The following is a 19,479-nucleotide window of genomic DNA, read 5'->3' on the forward strand; positions in this document are numbered from 1 at the left end:
AATGATACATTCTTGCTTAAATTAACACAGGGACCCATGTAATATTTTCACAACTCACCTGGACTCCTCCTTTTCATCTTTATCTTCCTCATCCTTCTTTTCTTCATCTTCTTTTTTCTCTGGCTTCTCCGATTTGTCCTCTTCGTTTTTCTCTTCGGACTTCTCTTCTTGTGCGGGGCGAGTGATTTGCTGCAAACGGAAACAAAATTATTAATTTGCAGGTTTTCCTTTCAACAATACAAATAGTGTGTTTATTTGGTGACTAAAAGTGTACAAAAATGATTTTAGGAATTGTGATTTTCTTTCTTAGCAAACAAGAAGAGCTTAAGAAAATACCACCAGTCTGGCAACACTTCTGTTGTCGATACCGTCATGCACTTGAGTGAATGGCATAAATTATTCAAAAAAGTTTGATTTATTATTGTCTATTTCCTCCTCATTCGGTTTTTATGCCCGCGCTCGTATTTTTCCACCATGCTCCAACGCTGGTTGCTGAATTGTTTGTGCGTCACACAAGCACGGCAGGGTTTCAAGTTTCCATTACAACAGGGATGCTCTCTTCAAGAGCTGCCTCGAACAATTGACGACTGACAATGTTTCACAGAAGTGTGCGCAGCCATGACAATGTTGGCGGGGAGTGATGCGTGTCATCTTCCAAGAAAAAGGGTACAGGAAGTACAAGTAATCAAATATCATCTATCTTTATTGAAAGCAGTTTCCAATATTTACGTTAGCAAGTTTTGCATACTCCTCGTATCGTCCTCATATATTTACTAGGAGGGGCAAAACAACGATTTTGTCTTGATGTTGTCCGTTTGGCACATGAAAACAACACAGATGCCTGGCGGGTGATTATCGGTAATCGGCATTATCGTGACTACAGATCGACTATTCATTGAAAGTCTCTATTATTCTGACTTGACCAAGTTTAGGAATCTTGAAGAATTTGTCAAATTTAGGTTGACATGTTCTAGAATTGTGCTATGCCATTTCTACACGGCAGTCATCGAATAAATCATGTGTTCTTCCACAAAAATGGACAATATCCGACCTCATATGACATTTATGATGGCGGCAAGAATGCGGCAAATCCTACTGGACCCACTGCAACCTGCCCACCACCTTTTTTAGCCAGTCCCCTCAGGCAGGCGCTACCAATACATGCCCACCGAATCCAGCAGACATTTAAACAGCTTCTTCCCCCTCGCCATTAACTCTCTAAACAGTAAACAAAATATCACAGTATAGTGCGTCTTTACAATTTTGCACAACCCTGTGGAACAGCATCCCATTTTAATCATTGTAGCTCCAAGTCTGTTCTCACTTGAACCACTCTCTGCTAGAAACATTGCACATTGTCTCAAAGTTGTTTCTGAGAGGTACCACTTATATTAAGTAATTTGATTAGATTAGATTGCCTTTATTAGTGTCCTCCATACTTATTTGTCATTTCTTTTTTATGATGATACTAGTGCAGCGTGTTCTACCGGAGACAAATTCCTTGTGGGTTCTACATACTTGGCTAATAAAGATGATTCGGATTCTGACTGAATTCACACAGCGTTAAGTCAAGACAGTGAATCAGTGAATCAGTGTTTTGGGTTTTGCTTCAGAACAATACCAATGTAGGGTTTTCGCTATACAAAGGAAATTCCAAATTGAGAATCTGGGTTAATGTATGCGAGGAAGCCAGCATACTGCATACTACATGGTGGCAAGCATCCAATTTGGGCCTATGACATTATCCATGTAATCATTTCCTGTTAATCACAGCTCATATGTTTTGGCGCATGACGATTTCGAAATATTTTGCAATGTGTTTCAAGACGTTCTCACTAAACTTGTTCTTCGGTGGGATGCTGTTGTGGTTGGCGCATTGAGAGCTGATGTGTTTGCTTTGGGGGTGATTTGAGAACTGTGGCATTCCTGCTTCGTCTCCAACGTTTTGTAAAGAGGCCTCGGGACAGATGTTTCGACAAAATGAGACTGTGGTTGTTCAGTATTTTTAAATGAAGACCTTCTTTGGCGAGACGGAATAGTTTTCAGATTTGCTGATTCAATAAATCGTGTTTCCTTTTGTAATGCATGTCATGACAATCATTCTGAGTGAAGAACATTCTTGCAACCAAAATGCTAAAAGCAGCGCATTGCACGCATAACCACTGAAAATGATTGCTTTACAGAAATGGTTTGTTAAAAACATTCTAATAAATTGCGAGGAGTTATCCACAATGTGAATGAAATAGCTAAGAAAAGTAAAGATCATTTTTCTATAGTCCACCATGAAAGCAGACTCATTATCTTTTTTGCTGAATCAAAATTAGACATTTGCAAACAATTATTTTCACCATTTTTGACATGTTACGGATTTATCCAGTAACGGACACAATGTGCGTTTGTGCTTTTTGGACAAAAAAAGTAAAGTAGGCCTGACTAAAATAGTTAAGAAAACTTTAAATTGTCAAACTTGAAGAGAATAAAAGATCATGCAGATAAACAAGTCAAACATGGTTGGTTTCATCACCATAAAACAGCGAAATATGAAGCTTTTGCAGACGGACACACTGGGGGGGGGGGGGTGGCTTGGGTCTGCTTCCGGCATGCGGACTACGAATACCAGAAAGTGATCTCCATGATGGAACGTTGAGGCAAATTTCAGAGTACACAAATCTACGACAACTCACAAAATGGTTTCCAAACCCATCACGCAACATGAGCAGGCATGCCAACATTTCATGACAAGCCCTGTCAGCGCATTTCCTAGAAATCCTGTCTAAAAATAGCTACGCTGGTGTTTCAAGCTGCCAGCTTTGATTTGCTATCACAAAATAAAACATCAGGAAAAAGAACAAGACTAAGGAGAGAGCAAGTCATGTATTCAGCTGTTTTCAAAGCTAGCAAACATACCTGCAAGCTCATTGGTTGACCATGAAAAGCTCTTTTCTCTGCTGAGAGCCACATGTTACGGGTGCTGTAAGTGTGCCTCTACTCTCTAGCGCTTCCATATTTGTGAGAGAAGGGCAGGATAGCACCATAGAAGGGCTGCCGGAGCAAGGCACTGCTATACGTAGTCCGATAAAGTGCTTCAGCGGGCCACTTAAGCAGCCGAAAGAATTGTCCATCTCAAATGAATGCACTCATGGAAGCAGGGTTATTCAGGGAAAACTCTGTCACTGGTCTTCTTTGACTAGCATTCTCAGCAACATTGTGAGTTTTGGGGCCTGTCAAATGGCTGGGCTGTACCAAGTGAGCAGTTTCTTCAAAGGGGGCGGGTTAAAGAGCTTTCTCGGTCATAAAAACCGGGAGACCAGGAAATGGAAAACGAGAGCAAGTCTTCTTTTCCTTTCGGCTTTTCCCTTAAAGGGATCGCCACTGCAAATCAGTGTCCTCCATCTTTGTTTTGGCCAAGCTTTTACGTCGGATGCCCTTCCGGGCTTGGGACCGACACAAAAAGACCTATGTCCTTTTGTGGCTACAGAACAAGCAACTCGCTCAGTAAAAGGCTCCCAAACACAAAATGGTCATATATATATATATATATATATATATATATATATATATATATATATATATATATATATATATATATATATATCTGAAATGTCGGGCCCACGGCCGGCGGCACCGCCGCCTCTTTGAGACAGTATGTTTGACTTCGGGTAGAGAGGTGAGCGCGGGGTCAGGCCGGGGAGAGGGCAACCGGTCGAACACCGCCGACCCAGACCCACGACCACCTGCCTCCGTGGCATCCGAATTAGATCGTTTGCAAGTCATTTAGCACAGAGTCTCTTTTCAACATCTTGAATGGATTTCCACTTACGACCATTTTGACTTACGACCGTTTAGTCGGAACATAACCCGGTCTTAAATCGTATGTTACCTGTAATAATAATAATAAGAAGAAGAATATTGTTATTCATAACAACAATAACAATAATATTAATAATAAAAAAGGCTACATCAGAACAGTAGCCCTCTGTAAATTAGCTGACTCTATTGTGTGAGGTTTGAACAAATAGTGGAATGAAAAATAGCGGTGGAGGCAATGCTTTGCAATAACCTGAGTTCAAAGACACGGGATTGTTTTTACACCAAATTTGGAAGGGAAACTATGCTCGAAGAAAAGAGCATGGACATGGTTTTGTGGTGTGATGGTGTTAGCAGCAAATGAAAAAAATCATCTCACTTTCGTCTGCTTGCCGTTGGGACAGGAGATAACGCAAGGGCGCAGATTTGAAATTCACACTATATCACACTATATCATTGTAACATTGGGACTATACTTAAAAATACAACTTTTCGTTGTAAATTGCATTTATTTGTGCAAACTGTGTCATGGGAGCGTCACTTTCCAAAAATAATATTCACAAAAGTTGTGTCAAATACTGTGTTGGAAAAATAAATACGATGTGTGATGGTGGCTGAATAATTTAGAGTGAGATTGGAGCTGAGCTAAAAAATTCAAACAAACCCTATCATCTAGGGATGATACTATCTATTTGCTATGTGGCTGGCTGGCTAGCTATCTAGCTAGCTATTAGCTATGTAGCTATATCGATAGCGAGCTAATAGCGATGTCTTTGAGAGTTTTGAAAGGTGCTTATAAATACAATGTATTATGATTATTATTAGCTATCTATTAGCTGGCTATCTAGCTTTCTATCTATTTGAGTTACTCCCGGATTGAGCTGCCACGTGTGGCTGCCGCTGCTCACCCACATAAAAACTTATCCTGTGACTGTGAAGTGACCTTGAGAGATTTGAAAGGTGCTTATAAATGAAATGTATTATTATTAGTATTATTATTATTATCATCATTATTATGATCAATATTAGTGTGATAGTTGAGCATTACGATAAGGTCTCCAATGTGAAATAATTGGAATTGGAAAATCGGTTTGGATTTAACCAAACTGAATTCAAACTTCTTGCACTCTATAAATCAGGATATATAAACATCTTTTTATAAGCGCTTGGTTTGATGTGGCTGATGAAACGAATCGTAATGTTACCGACTCAAACCAAACCAAATCAATCCACTCAAAAATGTATCGCTTATGATCGTATCACATCCCTTCCAGCGAGACGCGTGTCGAATTTCTCAGAAAGGCACACTCCTATTTCCAACGCTAACATTTCGAATTTCAATCAAGTGAAACGAATACAATGACACTTGGCACAAGTAATGCTGATCTTCTTTTTCGTTGCCTCATATATCAGTCAGCTACGGCATAAGCAAACATTTAACACATTTGCAGGATTACCTGGTTCCTTCCCCTCCGTCTGCCATAATTGCGCCTCACCAGTGTCTTGTAATTGTGATTCTTCTTGGTCAAGTAGTAGTATAGGACACAGTCAGCAACGCACTGAAAATGGAAGAAAAACATGTCCACGTGAACACGTGGTCCTGACACTACAGGTGATATTATTCCAGCATGTGCTTGGACTCCTTTGTCTCTTGGTTAACTCATTCACTGCCATTCCGAATGTATTCGGGAAGTGAAAATATGACGTGGAGCGCCATTCCCGAATTTGTTAGGGTTCTGGTTTTTCTTGCAGGGTGCCGATAAAGCGCTGGTAAGACCTCTGGCAGTGTTTTTCCCTTCCACGAGGGGGCAGTGTTTCTGTGGGTCCTGAAATTTGAGTGAAAATGACAAAAGCCCTGGCACTGGAGTGGACATATTTTTGAACATGTCTGGCAGTGATTGAGTAAAAATGAATTAAGTTTCATTGATATGTGCAATATTAACTGCCTCGTTCACCTTTCTTTCTAAATAGGAAGCGATCAGGCCAAAGTTCTTTGGATGCTGGACAAACCTGCGAAGAATAGATAATGTGTCATTGTAATAAATAAATACATAAATCAAATAAGGCAATATGAGCAAATTTCTGTGTGTCCACTAAGGAGTTTACTATGAACTCAATGTGAAGGTCCAGTAAATTGTCGTAGAGGATAAAAATGTAAAACTGATTTCAGAAAATAACATTTGTTCCACAAGCAATAGCCCAGAATCTCAATATTTATCTATCCACCATATTTTCTGGTGTATAAGGCGCACCAGAGGAAAAGGCGCACGGCCATGGTTTTGGAGAGGTTTTCCAAATACATATAAGGCACACCACATTATAAGGCGCTACAGTCGAGGTTGGGGTGACGCATGACTTCTTCTACAGGGTGAAATGGAGTCAATGGCTGCTAACAGTAGTTGCGAGACCTGTTGTGGCTCAATATTACTTCACATATAAGGCGCACCTGCATCTAAGGCGCAGGGCCATCTTTGGAAGAATATTAAGGCTTTCGGGAGGGCCTTATACACCGGAAGATACAGTACTTTTAAATTTTAAAAAATGTGCCTTGCTTCTACAGGTACCGTCTGTGAGACCTTATAATAAGACCATAAAAACTCACTTGTCTTTAAAGATTTCCTTTTCGTGTTCAGTCCAAACATTCATGAACTGTCTGGCTTTGTACACCTTCATGGGGTCATCCATCAAGCCATTCATGTTAATGAACTTCACTCGTCTCTGCTCGGAGTCATACATCATGGGAGGGATGACTGACAGCTGTCTCATCTGTTTTTCGTTGTTCTGTAACACATGGACATGTCGCGCTAAGTATTTATCGGTTAAAAAAATGAGGCTGAATACACAGTGACATTGTGAGGATCAGCGGTTTGGCTCATAAGTGGAATTTGACCAACATTACAGTATGTATACATGCCATCTGCATAAAAAAGATGCATTTCATGAAATGTGATTTTTTTTTTTAATGTTTGTACGTACCTCCTGCTCAGAAAGACCATCAATTATTTCAGAAATCTCATGCTCGCTTCTAGCGATTGTTGCGGAGAGACCCGTTCCTCTCTGGCCAACCCTAGAAAAAGCAGAGACATATAATGTGTGAAAACCCATCATATTCAGAGGAAACTCCCATCTGGTTCTGATTAAGATCTTGCACAAAGGTGACTTCAGAGGACTGCTTAACAGAATCTAATTTCATGACTGCTTTATTATTGCTTTCGTTGAGCTCGGTCCTGCATGTCATCTTTCATTGAACCACACAGGGGGGATTGTTATATTTCAAGTGTGTGGGATGTGGCAGCCATTAAGACAATCAAATTTATTGGAGTACATCCATTTGTATTCCCAAAGCCACTTATGTGCTTCAGTCAGTATGAAAACAACAATACCCTTTCTTGTGAAAAAAATCACAATGCACTGTAGGGATGGGAAGTCAGGAGGCAAAAGGATGCGATGTCCCAGATAGTTCCTTTGCAAAAATGAACAACGTGCTCCAGCAACTATGTCGTCTCAAAGGTTACAGCCGATGTATATAAAGCTTTTCACCTTTGAAAACGCTCTTGCTGCTCTCTCTGCTTCCGGATCTCGGGGAATTGCCTTTCGTAGTACTCCCGCGTTCTGCTCTCCTTGGCTTTGCGCCTAGGGTTGTTCTCCATGCGCTCCACCTTTTTCTCCCAAGCTTCCATCAGTTGGTCATATCGTTGGCAGATCTTCTGTTCCTAAATACACAGCATTAAAACTAATCAAAGACTGGGCTTCAGGCCTTTGTGTGGTCAGACAATGGAATGAGTCAAACCGAATGCAGGATAAACATTTTTTCCTGCTTTAAAGTAACACAGAGATCTAAATTTAAGGGGCGTACTGCTAAAATTATTGGGAAGGACAAATGACAGAAGAACAACATGGGCTCATGTTAAATTACAGTTCTACTTCTACTTCTCGTGATAACATATCTGTGATCACAATGACCCCCAAAACTGACTCTTAAAAATATGATTGACGAAACGTTAAAGGATAACCGACGTCTCTGGACAAGTTGTGTCCATAATTTGTAAAATGGCTTCAAATGACTTCTACTGAGCGTATTTTACAAAGATTCCACCGCAAATAGCTATATTTTACGTTTTAAGACTCACGCTGAATATTCAGGAAGTCTTGTTTTTGAGTTGGTGACGAGTCCGTACGTGACGTCACTAAAGGAACGCCCCTGACCAAAAAAAGGACACATTGTAGCAGTCCTTCTATCACGTCAATGTATTTTGCTGTACCTGTTTGGTCTGAAAACCTTGTGTTGCACCAAAAAGCCGCCAGAAGAAGGCGACTAAGCTCAATGGAAGGAATTTATCAGCCTGTGGAAACGGGCTGATTAATTCTTCACAGGAGCTTGGACGCAATTTCTGCATCTTTTTGGGTGATACATTTCCCCCCAATGTTGCCTCAAAAGGCTTTAGTTAGCACTTCTATCACCACACAGAGGATAAAGAATATAGACAATGGCCAGAAAATAATATCAGAGTCTTTCTAACACCCCCAGACTTTCCAAAACGCTCAACAAAAGTAGAAACACTTACCCTCTGTTTACGAGCATGGTTCCTTCTCTTAAAAAATAGAATCAGCTTCTTCCTCATGACCTGATTGCTATCAAGAAACACAATTATTTTTATTGTGTGGGCATGAAGTTATTTTTACAAACTAGGCAAAATAAGGCAAACAGTTTGATCAATAAAATTCTATTGAGAAAATAAGAGTGTAAATTCCCAACATCCAACAATGTGGTTATTTTACCCTATTTTTGTCTCTCATTTTTTTGTAACAAAGTTTATAGCCGAACCCTTTTTTTACTTTCATTGATAATGCCAATGCGCCAAATTAATCGGATGCAGTGGGTTGTGAATTTTATCATATTGATGGTAAATCATTAATTAGCAGAGATATTTCTGATATGATATCTCATCTCATCTCATTTTACGTACCGCTTATTCCTCATTAGGGTCGCGGGGGGTGCTGGAGCCTATCTCAGCTGTCTTCGGGCACGAGGCGGGGGACACCCTGAATCGGTTGCCAGCCAATCGCAGGGCACACAAAGACATACAACAGTCACTCTCACACTCACACCTAGGGACAATTTGGTGTGGTCAACCTGCCTGCCATGCATGGTTTTGGAGTGTGGGAGGAAACCGGAGGACCCGGAGAAAACCCACGCGGGTCCGGGGAGAATATGCAAACTCCACACAGGGAGTTCACCTCTGCACTGTGAAGCCAGTGTGCTAAGCACTCGACTACCGAGCCGCCCTGATATGATACCTTATACACATAATGTGCAGTGAATTTCTTTTGAAACCATTAAGACCCAGAGCTTTGCAACATACTCACGTTTTAATGTTGTCATGGTAAACTTTTGTGTCTGATGGTTGATTGTAGAGGGGCTAGTCAGTGCAAACAGAAGACAAACCCATCATTAAATATTTGCATATGGCGATTTCTCAAATACTGATGAGCTACAAAAGTGTACAATAAGTCATTCACTGCCATACCAGTTCAACCTTGGGACCAAGACCTTCCAGTATTTTATGCGCCTCTTCAGCTTTTTTCTAGAAAATTAGAAACATATGATACTTAAAAAATATTAACATTACAGCTAAACAAAACTAGTGAATTCACACTGTATCAAAATATGTTGAAGGAATCAATTGTTATTTTTTTCCTTAAAAAAGTCATAAAGGACGTCTATTGGTTGATAGTGACAGAGTGGCTTCCCAGTTGCTAAGAAATACTTCAGATTTCAGAAATCTTTTAATAATCCCACAATGAGGAAATTTGCATTCAAAAATGAAATTAAATTAGTTTAAATGTGTTTCAGACCTTTGAGAAGGGTAAAACTGATCTGGAAAATAAAACTTTTTTCTTGTAGTTTGTTGTTTTTCTTTTTTTTAAATAGGGTCTTTCTGATTTGTACCCATTGCATGTGGGCCACTAATGAGGCTTCACTATGGCATGGAGACACGTGAAGCTAAGGCGACGTGCAGACAAGTACAATATTGCCTTTTTTAAATCTATGTTGAAACAGCATTTGTGAGCTGTACAAATCAAGAATTAAAATGTTAACTCAATTGAGACCTGGGACAATAAAATAAAAATAAATGCTTTAGACGAGACTGGAAGAGTATAAAGGGTTAACGACTGACAGGGAAGAAAGGCGTGTCTTGCAGCAGCAGCCATGTGACAGACATGAACTATAGTTACCTTTCCCCTTGATCAGCTCAAACACACAGCAAGCCTGTCAGCGCATTTTATTTCACACATCTGAATAACTAACACAAGTTACCTGACATAAATGAACATGAAGAACAAAGCTGGTAATGTGTCTGTGAAAGCTCTCAGTCGTACAGGAGTGGTCCATCGATGAAAAGGTTTCTTCAGCCGTCATCTGTACTTCTTTGAAAGTGTCGGATGTTTCGCTTCATATATATATATATATATATATATATATATATATATATATATATATATATATATATATATATATATAAGTGTGTGTGTGTCTGTGTCTGTGTGTGTGTGTGTGTGCGCGTGTGTGTGTGTGTGTGAGTGTGTGTGTGTGTGTGTGTGTGCGTGCGTGCGTGTGTGCGTGTGTGTGTGTGTGTGCGTGTGTGTGTGTGTGTGTGTGTGTAGGGATATATATATATATATATATCCCTACTGTCCAGACATGGTGGTGCCGGACTCTGCTATATGTCCCTGCTCTCAGGATGGGGGGAGCAGAGGACTAATCCTTGCGGCTCCACTGATCGTTTCTATTGTCCTGGCGAAGGACTGGCCTGATTGCCCAATTTGCCCTGGTATCACCTCATCATCGTGACTAATCCTATTTTGCCTAAGCAGTCTATTGTACGAACGATCAAAATTGAACCTCACCCCACCATTACGGTAAAGGGAAGGATTTTGCTCATCTCATCTCATCTCATTTTCCGTACCGCTTATTCCTCATTAGGGTCGCGGGGCCTATCTCAGCTGTCTTCGGGCACGAGGCGGGGGCCACCCTGAATTGATTGCCAGCCAATCGCAGGACACACAAAGACATACAACAGTCACTCTCACACCTAGGGACAATTTGGAGTGGTCAATCTGCCTGCCATGCATGTTTTTGGAGTGTGGGAGGAAACCGGAGGACCCGGAGAAAACCCACGCGGGTCCGGGGAGAACATGCAAACTCCACACAGGGAGGCCGGACCGGGACGCGAACCGGCGACCTCTGCACTGTGCAGCCGGTGTGCTAACCACTCGGCTAAGGATTTTGCTGTTTTATGAAAATAGCTTCTTTTACTCCCCTTTCAAACCATCTATTTTCTTTCGCTAAGATTTTAACCTCATTGTCGTCAAATGAGTGGTTGCTAGCTTTTAGGTGCAACCGGCACTGCCACGTCTGTACAGTAGGGATATATATATAGGGCCGAAACTACCAGGAAGACTTTAGTTTGCTGACGAAGTTTCTTGGATGAGAAGCGAAACGTCCGACACCTTCAAAGAAGTTCAGATGACGGCTGAAGAAACCTTTTCATCGAAAGCTGGTAATGACAAACCATTTTGCTCGACAATTCCAGAATGTTTGTTGATGAAATGCAAACAGTGTGCTGGTCTGCTCAATTTGCCAGAGGGTCAGTTCACAAAGGTTTAACCCTGTGAAGGATAATTGCTAATACGTCATGGTATTCAAAACAGACACCTCACCCTGTTCTCATCGTAGATGATTTGGACTATGCTGCGATGCTTGTGTTCCACTGGGGGAGGGGTCACTGGCTTTTCTGGCTCCACAGGTTTCGCTGCTTCTTCCTCCAGTTGTTGCTAGGAGACAACAGTGTCAATGTGAAACATCAAGTTAAGAAAAATTCACAAAATACAAAAAGACAGCTCCATGCCGGGACCTTTCATCTATTTCGGGACCCAAATGTCATTGATTTTCAATTTGTCTTGCAGTGATATGATCTCAACCCCTGATTCTGATTCGGAAGAGCAAAACAAGCTGGCATAATCAGATTACTCTCACATGCTGGTTCGTGTATAAAATACAAAAACTCAAGGGTTCAGCCACTGAGGTCATGTTGAAGGTGCGAGACAAGTTGAACTGGTGAATGTTTGGTTGGTCAATGTTTACAAGCTAAAGGTTATGTACACAGCCAAGTTACATGTTTGAGATTAGCAGTTCCTGAAATGCCTTGACCAAATAAATCCCTGAAAGTCTTGCGAGAATTCATACTGGAATGTCTTGATTTGTGTCAGCGAATATGAAATAGTAGTCTTGGTGCAACACACAACGATTCACCATCGCGTTAGTTACGTGTTTTCCTTCTAATTTCAACACAAAGTTTTCAGACCAAACAAAGTACCGCAAAATGCATCGTGTGTCACTTTCTTGGCCAGGGGCGTTCCAAACGTGACGTCACGTGGGGATTGTCATCAACTCGAAAACAAGACTTCCTGAATATTAAGCGCGAGTCTTAAAACGTAAAATATAGTGATATGCCGTGGAATCTTTGTAAAATACGCTCCCTAGAAGTCATTTGAAGTGATTTTACAAATTATGGACACAACGTGTCCGAAGGCGTCGGTTGTCCTTTAAACATACATTCGATACAAAATGTAGCACTGAAGTAATTCACAAACAAATTCACCTTACGAACGACTGTTCAGAACATATCCCGTTTGTAAATAGGGGAGTGTCTGTACAGATCAGAATTACCATGACAGATTTTTTTTTTCCTGAAAATATTTTAGGGCGCAAACTGTGAGAGTATGTCAACTATACATTGATACGATCAAGACAGAACTTTCAAAATCTGATCTGGATTAATTTTGAGAGGTCTACAAACGGCTATGTTGTGACCGAATATGCAAGATTTATTAGTTGCTTACATCCCTTGGTCGATAACATTGATACCAATGTTAGCCACATTAAACGCTCATTATTTTTTCTTAAAAAAAAACCACAAACATTATTTCTGTTAAAAGAGAATAAAGCCGACTCACTTGCTTTTTCTTCAGCTTGAAAATCTGCTGCTCCACTTTAGCAATCTCTCGGTCTACGCGGTCCATACTCTGAATCAGCTCCTCCTTGGATAGCTTGGAAGGAGACGTGTCATGCTCATCCCCAAGATGTAATGCAGGTCCTCCCGGAGAAGGGCATTCCACTTTGACAGTGAACGGCGACTCCTGAATGGGAAGAAGGGGGGAATAAATAGATAAATAAATAATAAATGAGATGTTGCAGAACACATATGTTCAATACAATCTCAGAATTAAAATAAACAAAGAGTTAATGTGTAATGTAATGTTAAAGTTATGATGTTCATAACAATCTGATTTAACTTCTTTACCAATGAATGGTCACTGGACATGCTGAACTAAAACTATTTTACGGTGTACAAGGCTCACCGCACCGCACTTTCAATGAATGACATGTTTAAAAATGTTTTCCATATATGAGGCATGCTACATTATAAGGCACTACAGTAGATGCTGTGGTTACATTTTATATATCTCAGCATGGACCGCACATGACTTCTACAAGGGGAAATGGAGTCGTTTGCTGCTGACAGTAGTTGCAAGACCTGCTGTGGGTCAATATTACTTCACATATAAGGCGCACTGCCGTATAAGGCGCAGGGCCATCGTTTGAAGAAAACTAAGGCTTTTGGGTGCCCCTAATACACTGAAAAATACAATAGATACTGCTGTACAACTATTGACAACAGGGGAATGGCTTGAGAACCGACCTTTTTCATCTCCACGGTGGATCTGAGGCTATCCTGAAGTGTATGGTGCATGGGCAAGAGAATGCCCCCAGCAGAAGAAGAGGTACGAGTGATGTGGGCCTCAGAAATAGACTCCATGCGTGGGCGCTTAGTCTCCAGTGCGTCATGTTCAGCCTGAGTAGTGATAGAGTGGAACTGCTGTTCGTAGCCATGCCGTCTCTCTGGGGGCCTGCAGAACGGAGACGAGAACAAAAACGTATTCACCAATGACATGAGTACTTGACCGATCCAAAACCGATGAGGAGAATCACTCACTACCTTTCAGTCCCAGGATGGAATTCAGAGAGTAAAGATGGTCGTCTTCGACCCTGTGGATCTTGCAAGTGAGTACGATAATCTGGGACGGTAAAATCCTGTAAACAACATACGGGGATATCACAAACAACGTTTTTACAAGCATTGCCGTTGCTATTTTGTAACACATCGTAATGCATTGGGAAAACACGCAGAACAGGTCGTGGTTTGGCTACATTTGAAACATAAGTGTCCAATTTTATGATATTGGGTCAGATCATGTGATCAAGTCAAGTCCATACATCCATCCATCCATTTTCCGTCCCGCTTATTCCTCGTTAGGGTCACGGGGGGTGCTGGAGCCTATCTCAGCTGTCTTCGGGCACGAGGCGGGGGACACCCTGAATTGGTTGCCAGCCAATCGCAAGGCACACAAAGACGTACAATGGTCACTCTCACACCTAGAGACAATTTAGAGTGGTCAATCTGCCTGCCATGCATGTTCAATTCACCTTATTTCTCAGATATGCTGTACAGTATGTGCAACAGATAAAATTGCTTTCCTCTCATCCTAAGGAGAGAGCGGAGTGGCTGCAGATCCCCACATTAACAAAAAATTACAAAAGAATACAAAACAACACAAGACACAGACAGTCACGCAATCTTAACTACTTTTTCTGCATGCAATTTGTCGTTTGAAGCAGTTAATACATGAAAGAGGAGAGAATCAAAGTGTCCTTTCACCAGCAGATCAGAGACGTCATACTGAAAATGAGCACGCGTCTGCTGCAAGCTAAGTTTGAGAACAAATTATTGGAAAAAAAAACCCTAATAAATCAGGATTTCTGAGTGTATGGCTGAGGAAATAGGTAACTATTGTAACTGGAAATGAGCCAACAGCGGCCATGACTTCATCTCACTTCCGCATTCTGATGCAACATAGCTTGGGGTACATTGGATTGGATTTGCCTTTATTCGTCTCGCAGTGGAGAAATTTACATTTTACAGCAGCAAAGTTATGAAAGGAATGAAAGTAGAAAAACAAAATACAGGAGATGCTGGAAAGGCAGTCACTCTCGCAGCGCCGTCTTGATGTCAAAAGAACAAAAAAAAAACACGAAATAACAAATAACATGACAACACAAAGACACAGAGTCATTCATTCTGAAGCACTTTCTGTACCCTCTTTGTTAAACGAAGCAGTTCCAGATGAAAGAGGAGAAGATCAAAGTGTCTCTTCACCAGTGGATCAGGGACATCATGGTGGAATGTGCACGTCGACTACAAGCTAAATGTTTAAAGCAAACATGCAGCTACTGAAACTACTAACTAAATTCAAGTATTCCTCACAAAGCAGAAATGAGCCGTCAGAATGACATTTAACATGTAATGTGCTTGTGCTCACTTGACATGATGATTGATAGAAAAATGTATTAATCCCAACGGCCAAATTTAGCTGTTTCTGCCATTGGCTTTCCTTCCGTCATGTAACCAGCGCAATTGTTTTTCTTTGATCGGGTTTGGCATTCCGTTTACAACTGGGAGAGAACATCTACCCAACAATGTTGAGCATTGACCAAAACCACCATGGGCGGACCGATAAAAACACTCTTAAAAAAAATCTTCAGGGTTGTTGCTCAACCAGAGCCATTTAACACATGGCTTGATTATGTCCCACTAATATAAATGGCAACCCATTCCCACTCAACATAGAATTCACAAGTAATCTGGTTATCATCCAGAGTGTATATCGCTCTTGAATTCATGTAAGGTCAAACAAGCTCATTTTGCGACCATGAAAAGAAGAAGCGATAGAGCATAGTCTAATAAATGGTTGGATAACTGAAGAAAAATAATTCATCCATGTTGTGGCAATCATTGCTCAAGAGATGAAGAAGATCAATCCGATTATGATTAAGGTATACAGATGTAGCGGATGCGGTCACAGCAGATTTGGGCTAAATGTAAGCTGATTTAATCATTTAGTCGACAACAATTAAAAAAGGAAATCAAAACAGTGCAGACTGGGCTGAATTTTAGTTACCACATATCCGCCAAAATGCTTGAAGCAATTGCAAAACACCTCTGACACAGATAATGTCAAAAAAACATTCTAAAACTCAATATTTTTAACAGCAAAAATGACCAAAGCCAGAAGGTTGGGTGTCGATTGCACTGAATTCACCAAGTTTAACAGAAAAAAAACTGAAAAGAACATGTAACATTTATCAGCATGTCATGACCTCCAAAAAAACCTGAACAAGCAAACGCAGTTTCAAGAACGATGACAACATTTGATTTTGTTCCAGATCTGTGCAAACAATGAAAATGCCCAGAAATGAACTGTTGAAATGTTTAGTGGAAATAAACTTCTCAGAAATTGGGCATCCAAAAGTAGCTTGGACACATGTCCTTTGGTTAAAGTTAATAGCAGAGTGCTCAATATCAATGCAAGTTATTCAAAAGCATGAACATCTCTTTTCACGATCACCATCCCTAAAATAAAACAAAAAAACACATTGAATAACATAAAACGTGGTACTTCTTTTCACACCTTCCTCAAAACAGACACACTAACATTGATGGGGCATTCCTGGTTTTGTCTCATACTCTCAATCATATATTTCCCACTAACGTCACAGTTCAAACTCACTATGAACCGAACGCCACATATTTGTTTGGTCTGATGTTGGTATCAAACATAAGCAATGAGCCCTCTAAACTGCACTCATGAGAAATTGTGCACTGCTTTTAACACTTTCAGCGTGCACCCAATGTGTGTGTTGCATACAATAAAAATAAAAGAATTAATGCAATTTGCTATTTGTATTTTCATATTCTTCAATATATTTTTTGTTGCCACATTCAGACATGGTTGAAAGCAACAACAAAGAAAGAGGTGACCAAAAAAGACGTAAACGTATGGTAATTCATTGTCACACACTTGGCCGAAGTCAACCCCGACGAGCAAACGCGGCGTTGTCTAGCGTTAGCACTTTTCGATCATCACCTCACCGTTGCGCTCATAACTTGATCGGGGAAAGACCCTCCGTGCTTTCTAAGAATGTATGAGCACAAGTGACAGAAATTACCCAGAGAATATCCACACAGAAAGGCCATCACTGGAATTGAATCCATGACATATCATGTGACTGTGAAGTGTCCTTGAGAGTTTTAAAAGGTGCTTATAAATGAAATGTATTATTATTATTGGTGAACAATGACAAGCAAGGTCTTACTTGTTGGTGCCGCGTGCCGCTGAAGGTGTACTGGACAGAATGGGATGGGTAGCGGCTCTGCTCACTACTGAAGCTGCCCTGGCTCGCGGGGTAGCCAGAGCTACTGGACATCCTGACTCAGCGCAAGTAGTCCGCTGCTGCTTCACTGTTGGTTGAGCTACACCATGTTCCGGGATACAGACCACCTATCGTCAGATCGTAAATGTCATATTTAAATGTTTGCATGAGTATCTCTTTTGGAGGGGAAATAATGCAATGTCATGACGAATATGAGAAGGTGAATCAAAGTATGGTTGAGGAGATATCAAATTGTAAGAATAGGATTTGAGCGCTGTGATATTGCCTATTCTGCAGAACATTAGCTGGAAAACAATATTGACACAAGTGTGGAGTTGTTCACGTCTCCTGAAATATTTGTTGAGATTGTATTGTAAGTGAAGCTTCTGACTTAAATAGAACCATTTACGCATTTTGATATCAACTGGCACATAGGGGGGAAAAAAGCTCAGTTACGGTACAGCTGCAGTGCGGAGGAGAAAACCCAGCTTTTCTGCGAGTAGTGAGAAAGCAATGCGTTACATAAATTAACTTTATTTGACATCAGCATGGATTGAATTTGTTTTTCAGAAATATACAGGAAGCATCAAGATTTCTTTCAGGCTGTCAAATATTAGCCGAACGTTCATTCCAAAAATGACCCTCCCGTTAACTTTTTTTGTGTGTACATCCTGTAGGTTGTTTTCACAGCTGCAGATCGATTTCTCTGACTCGAAGCGGTTAATGGATTGGCAAACAATGCCCATTTCCTGCTGGTTGAGTTAGTATAAAGCATTTTGAATACAAATAGAATATAAAAAAACAGCCCATTATTACCATTCAAGAATTTTGTCATCATTCAATCAGCTATGTCAAAAACTGAGTTGGCTACCAACCAGCGATGGTGTTTTGATTATAGTCTAAACGACGCAAAACGTTCCGCTTATATTTACCTTGGAGCATCATGCATTAAGCGGCGGCACCTTATCGATTAAATGACAGATAAGCACGAGCAATAATCATTTCTATCTTTACTGTTGTTGGGAATTCCTCCATCAAAACAAGACATTACGGCGCTCAAAGAGATGTACCCATCTAAGTCATACCAAGTTGTTGGACGCGGCCAAGAAGTACAAAAATAGTCATGTGCCAGTTTGAGGCATCCCAATTATTCTATGTCAGCGCTAGACATGTCATTCTGTGTCAGATGTAACGATGCAGACGACAAGGGGAAAGTAGGACATTTTATTATCAAGCTGTTACATGGCTGCCCCAGCCAAAGCAGAGAAAAATTATTGTCATGTTTGAAAAACTAAAATGTTGGACACCATGTGGAATTTAAGATCACATATTTTTTTGCACTTGAACTGGCAAAGAAACTGCTTGAATGTTCACTGCCAAGAAAGACCGTCCTGTTGACAAAATGGCATCAGACAATTCATGTACAAAACTAGTTTGTACCATCGGTGTTGTAAAAGTAAGAATAGTCAGCACACAAATAGTGTGCTGAGTTAAGACCTTATTTTGGAGTAGTAAAATAACCATCTCTGACAAGATATGACTGTCATCAAAAGGGAAGTTGTACGATCACTTCATTTGTAAGGAATCTGTCAATTACATTTTAAAGAAACTTTTTCATCATTAAGAACACCCACAGGGTGACCGAAGAATTTAATCAACATCTTTAAAAGTCAGTATGCTGGTGAAAAATAAGTCAGGTACTTCATGTATTAGTCCAATTTGCAGGGTAAAGTCAAAGAATTGGATAGCAGACATTGAAGTCGACTCATCACAATTCACCCAAAGACAGCTATGAGCTCGAGCTTAAAACAGGAAGTCATAAAGCCACTGAATGGATGGATGGATGACCGTTTTGGGCAACTCTACTCATACAGAAGATGCCAAAATGATTTCATCTATTTGAAACAGGTTTAAATGTCATATACTTTACAAGATGTTTAACTCCTTAAATGTGATGCATGTCTTCATATAGCCATATGTTAGTCCACATGAATTGAAAAATATGTGATAAAATATATTAACTACTGTATGGTGTTGAAAATAGCAATGTGCATCCACTTATTTTACATACTGGTGTAAGCGCTCAATTAAATAGTACGAATGTAGGTTACGGACTTTCTAACTGCTCAACATTCCGTGACGTACATTCGACTGTTAAATGTAAGACTCCAACAAGCATCAGCACTGTTCCAGGGTCAGTGACTGTCAAAAACAGGAAAAGCAAATTGTTTCAGTGATGCACCAGTGATCTGGAAATCTCCCCTGAATGCAAAGCTCACCCTTATTTCGCCTCAAACAATACAAATCCTTTGCTGTGTTTTGCTACTTCCTGTTTAGCG

The 19,479-nt window shown here is 40.5% G+C and overlaps 1 protein-coding gene across 9 annotated transcripts in view; it reads right to left on the reverse strand.

Moving 5' to 3' along the window:
* Positions 1–19,479, reverse strand: part of ncor1 (nuclear receptor corepressor 1) — a 46,006-nt gene that overhangs the window by 25,711 nt on the left and 816 nt on the right. For 7 of the 9 annotated variants that reach the window (XM_089016937.1, XM_089016936.1, XM_089016935.1 and 4 more), the window contains exons 2-15: positions 17,084–17,268; positions 13,869–13,963; positions 13,572–13,779; positions 12,826–13,008; positions 11,530–11,643; positions 9,336–9,392; positions 9,175–9,227; positions 8,373–8,439; positions 7,348–7,520; positions 6,784–6,874; positions 6,410–6,588; positions 5,763–5,817; positions 5,265–5,366; positions 59–189 (exon numbers count right to left, since the gene is read on the reverse strand). In XM_089016937.1, the coding sequence (XP_088873063.1) occupies positions 59–189; positions 5,265–5,366; positions 5,763–5,817; positions 6,410–6,588; positions 6,784–6,874; positions 7,348–7,520; positions 8,373–8,439; positions 9,175–9,227; positions 9,336–9,392; positions 11,530–11,643; positions 12,826–13,008; positions 13,572–13,779; positions 13,869–13,963; positions 17,084–17,194 (1,619 nt within the window). In that variant the 5' untranslated portion in view covers positions 17,195–17,268. Of the gene's footprint in view, positions 1–58; positions 190–5,264; positions 5,367–5,762; positions 5,818–6,409; positions 6,589–6,783; positions 6,875–7,347; positions 7,521–8,372; positions 8,440–8,774; positions 9,111–9,174; positions 9,228–9,335; positions 9,393–11,529; positions 11,644–12,825; positions 13,009–13,571; positions 13,780–13,868; positions 13,964–17,083; positions 17,269–19,479 lie in introns of those variants that run through there. The other 2 variants (XM_089016940.1, XM_089016939.1) reach the window with 2 other exon arrangements.

Source organism: Hippocampus bargibanti, linkage group LG16 (genome assembly GCF_051943395.1).
Source record: "Hippocampus bargibanti isolate YZ-2025 linkage group LG16, ASM5194339v1, whole genome shotgun sequence".
Lineage (NCBI taxonomy): Eukaryota > Metazoa > Chordata > Actinopteri > Syngnathiformes > Syngnathidae > Hippocampus > Hippocampus bargibanti.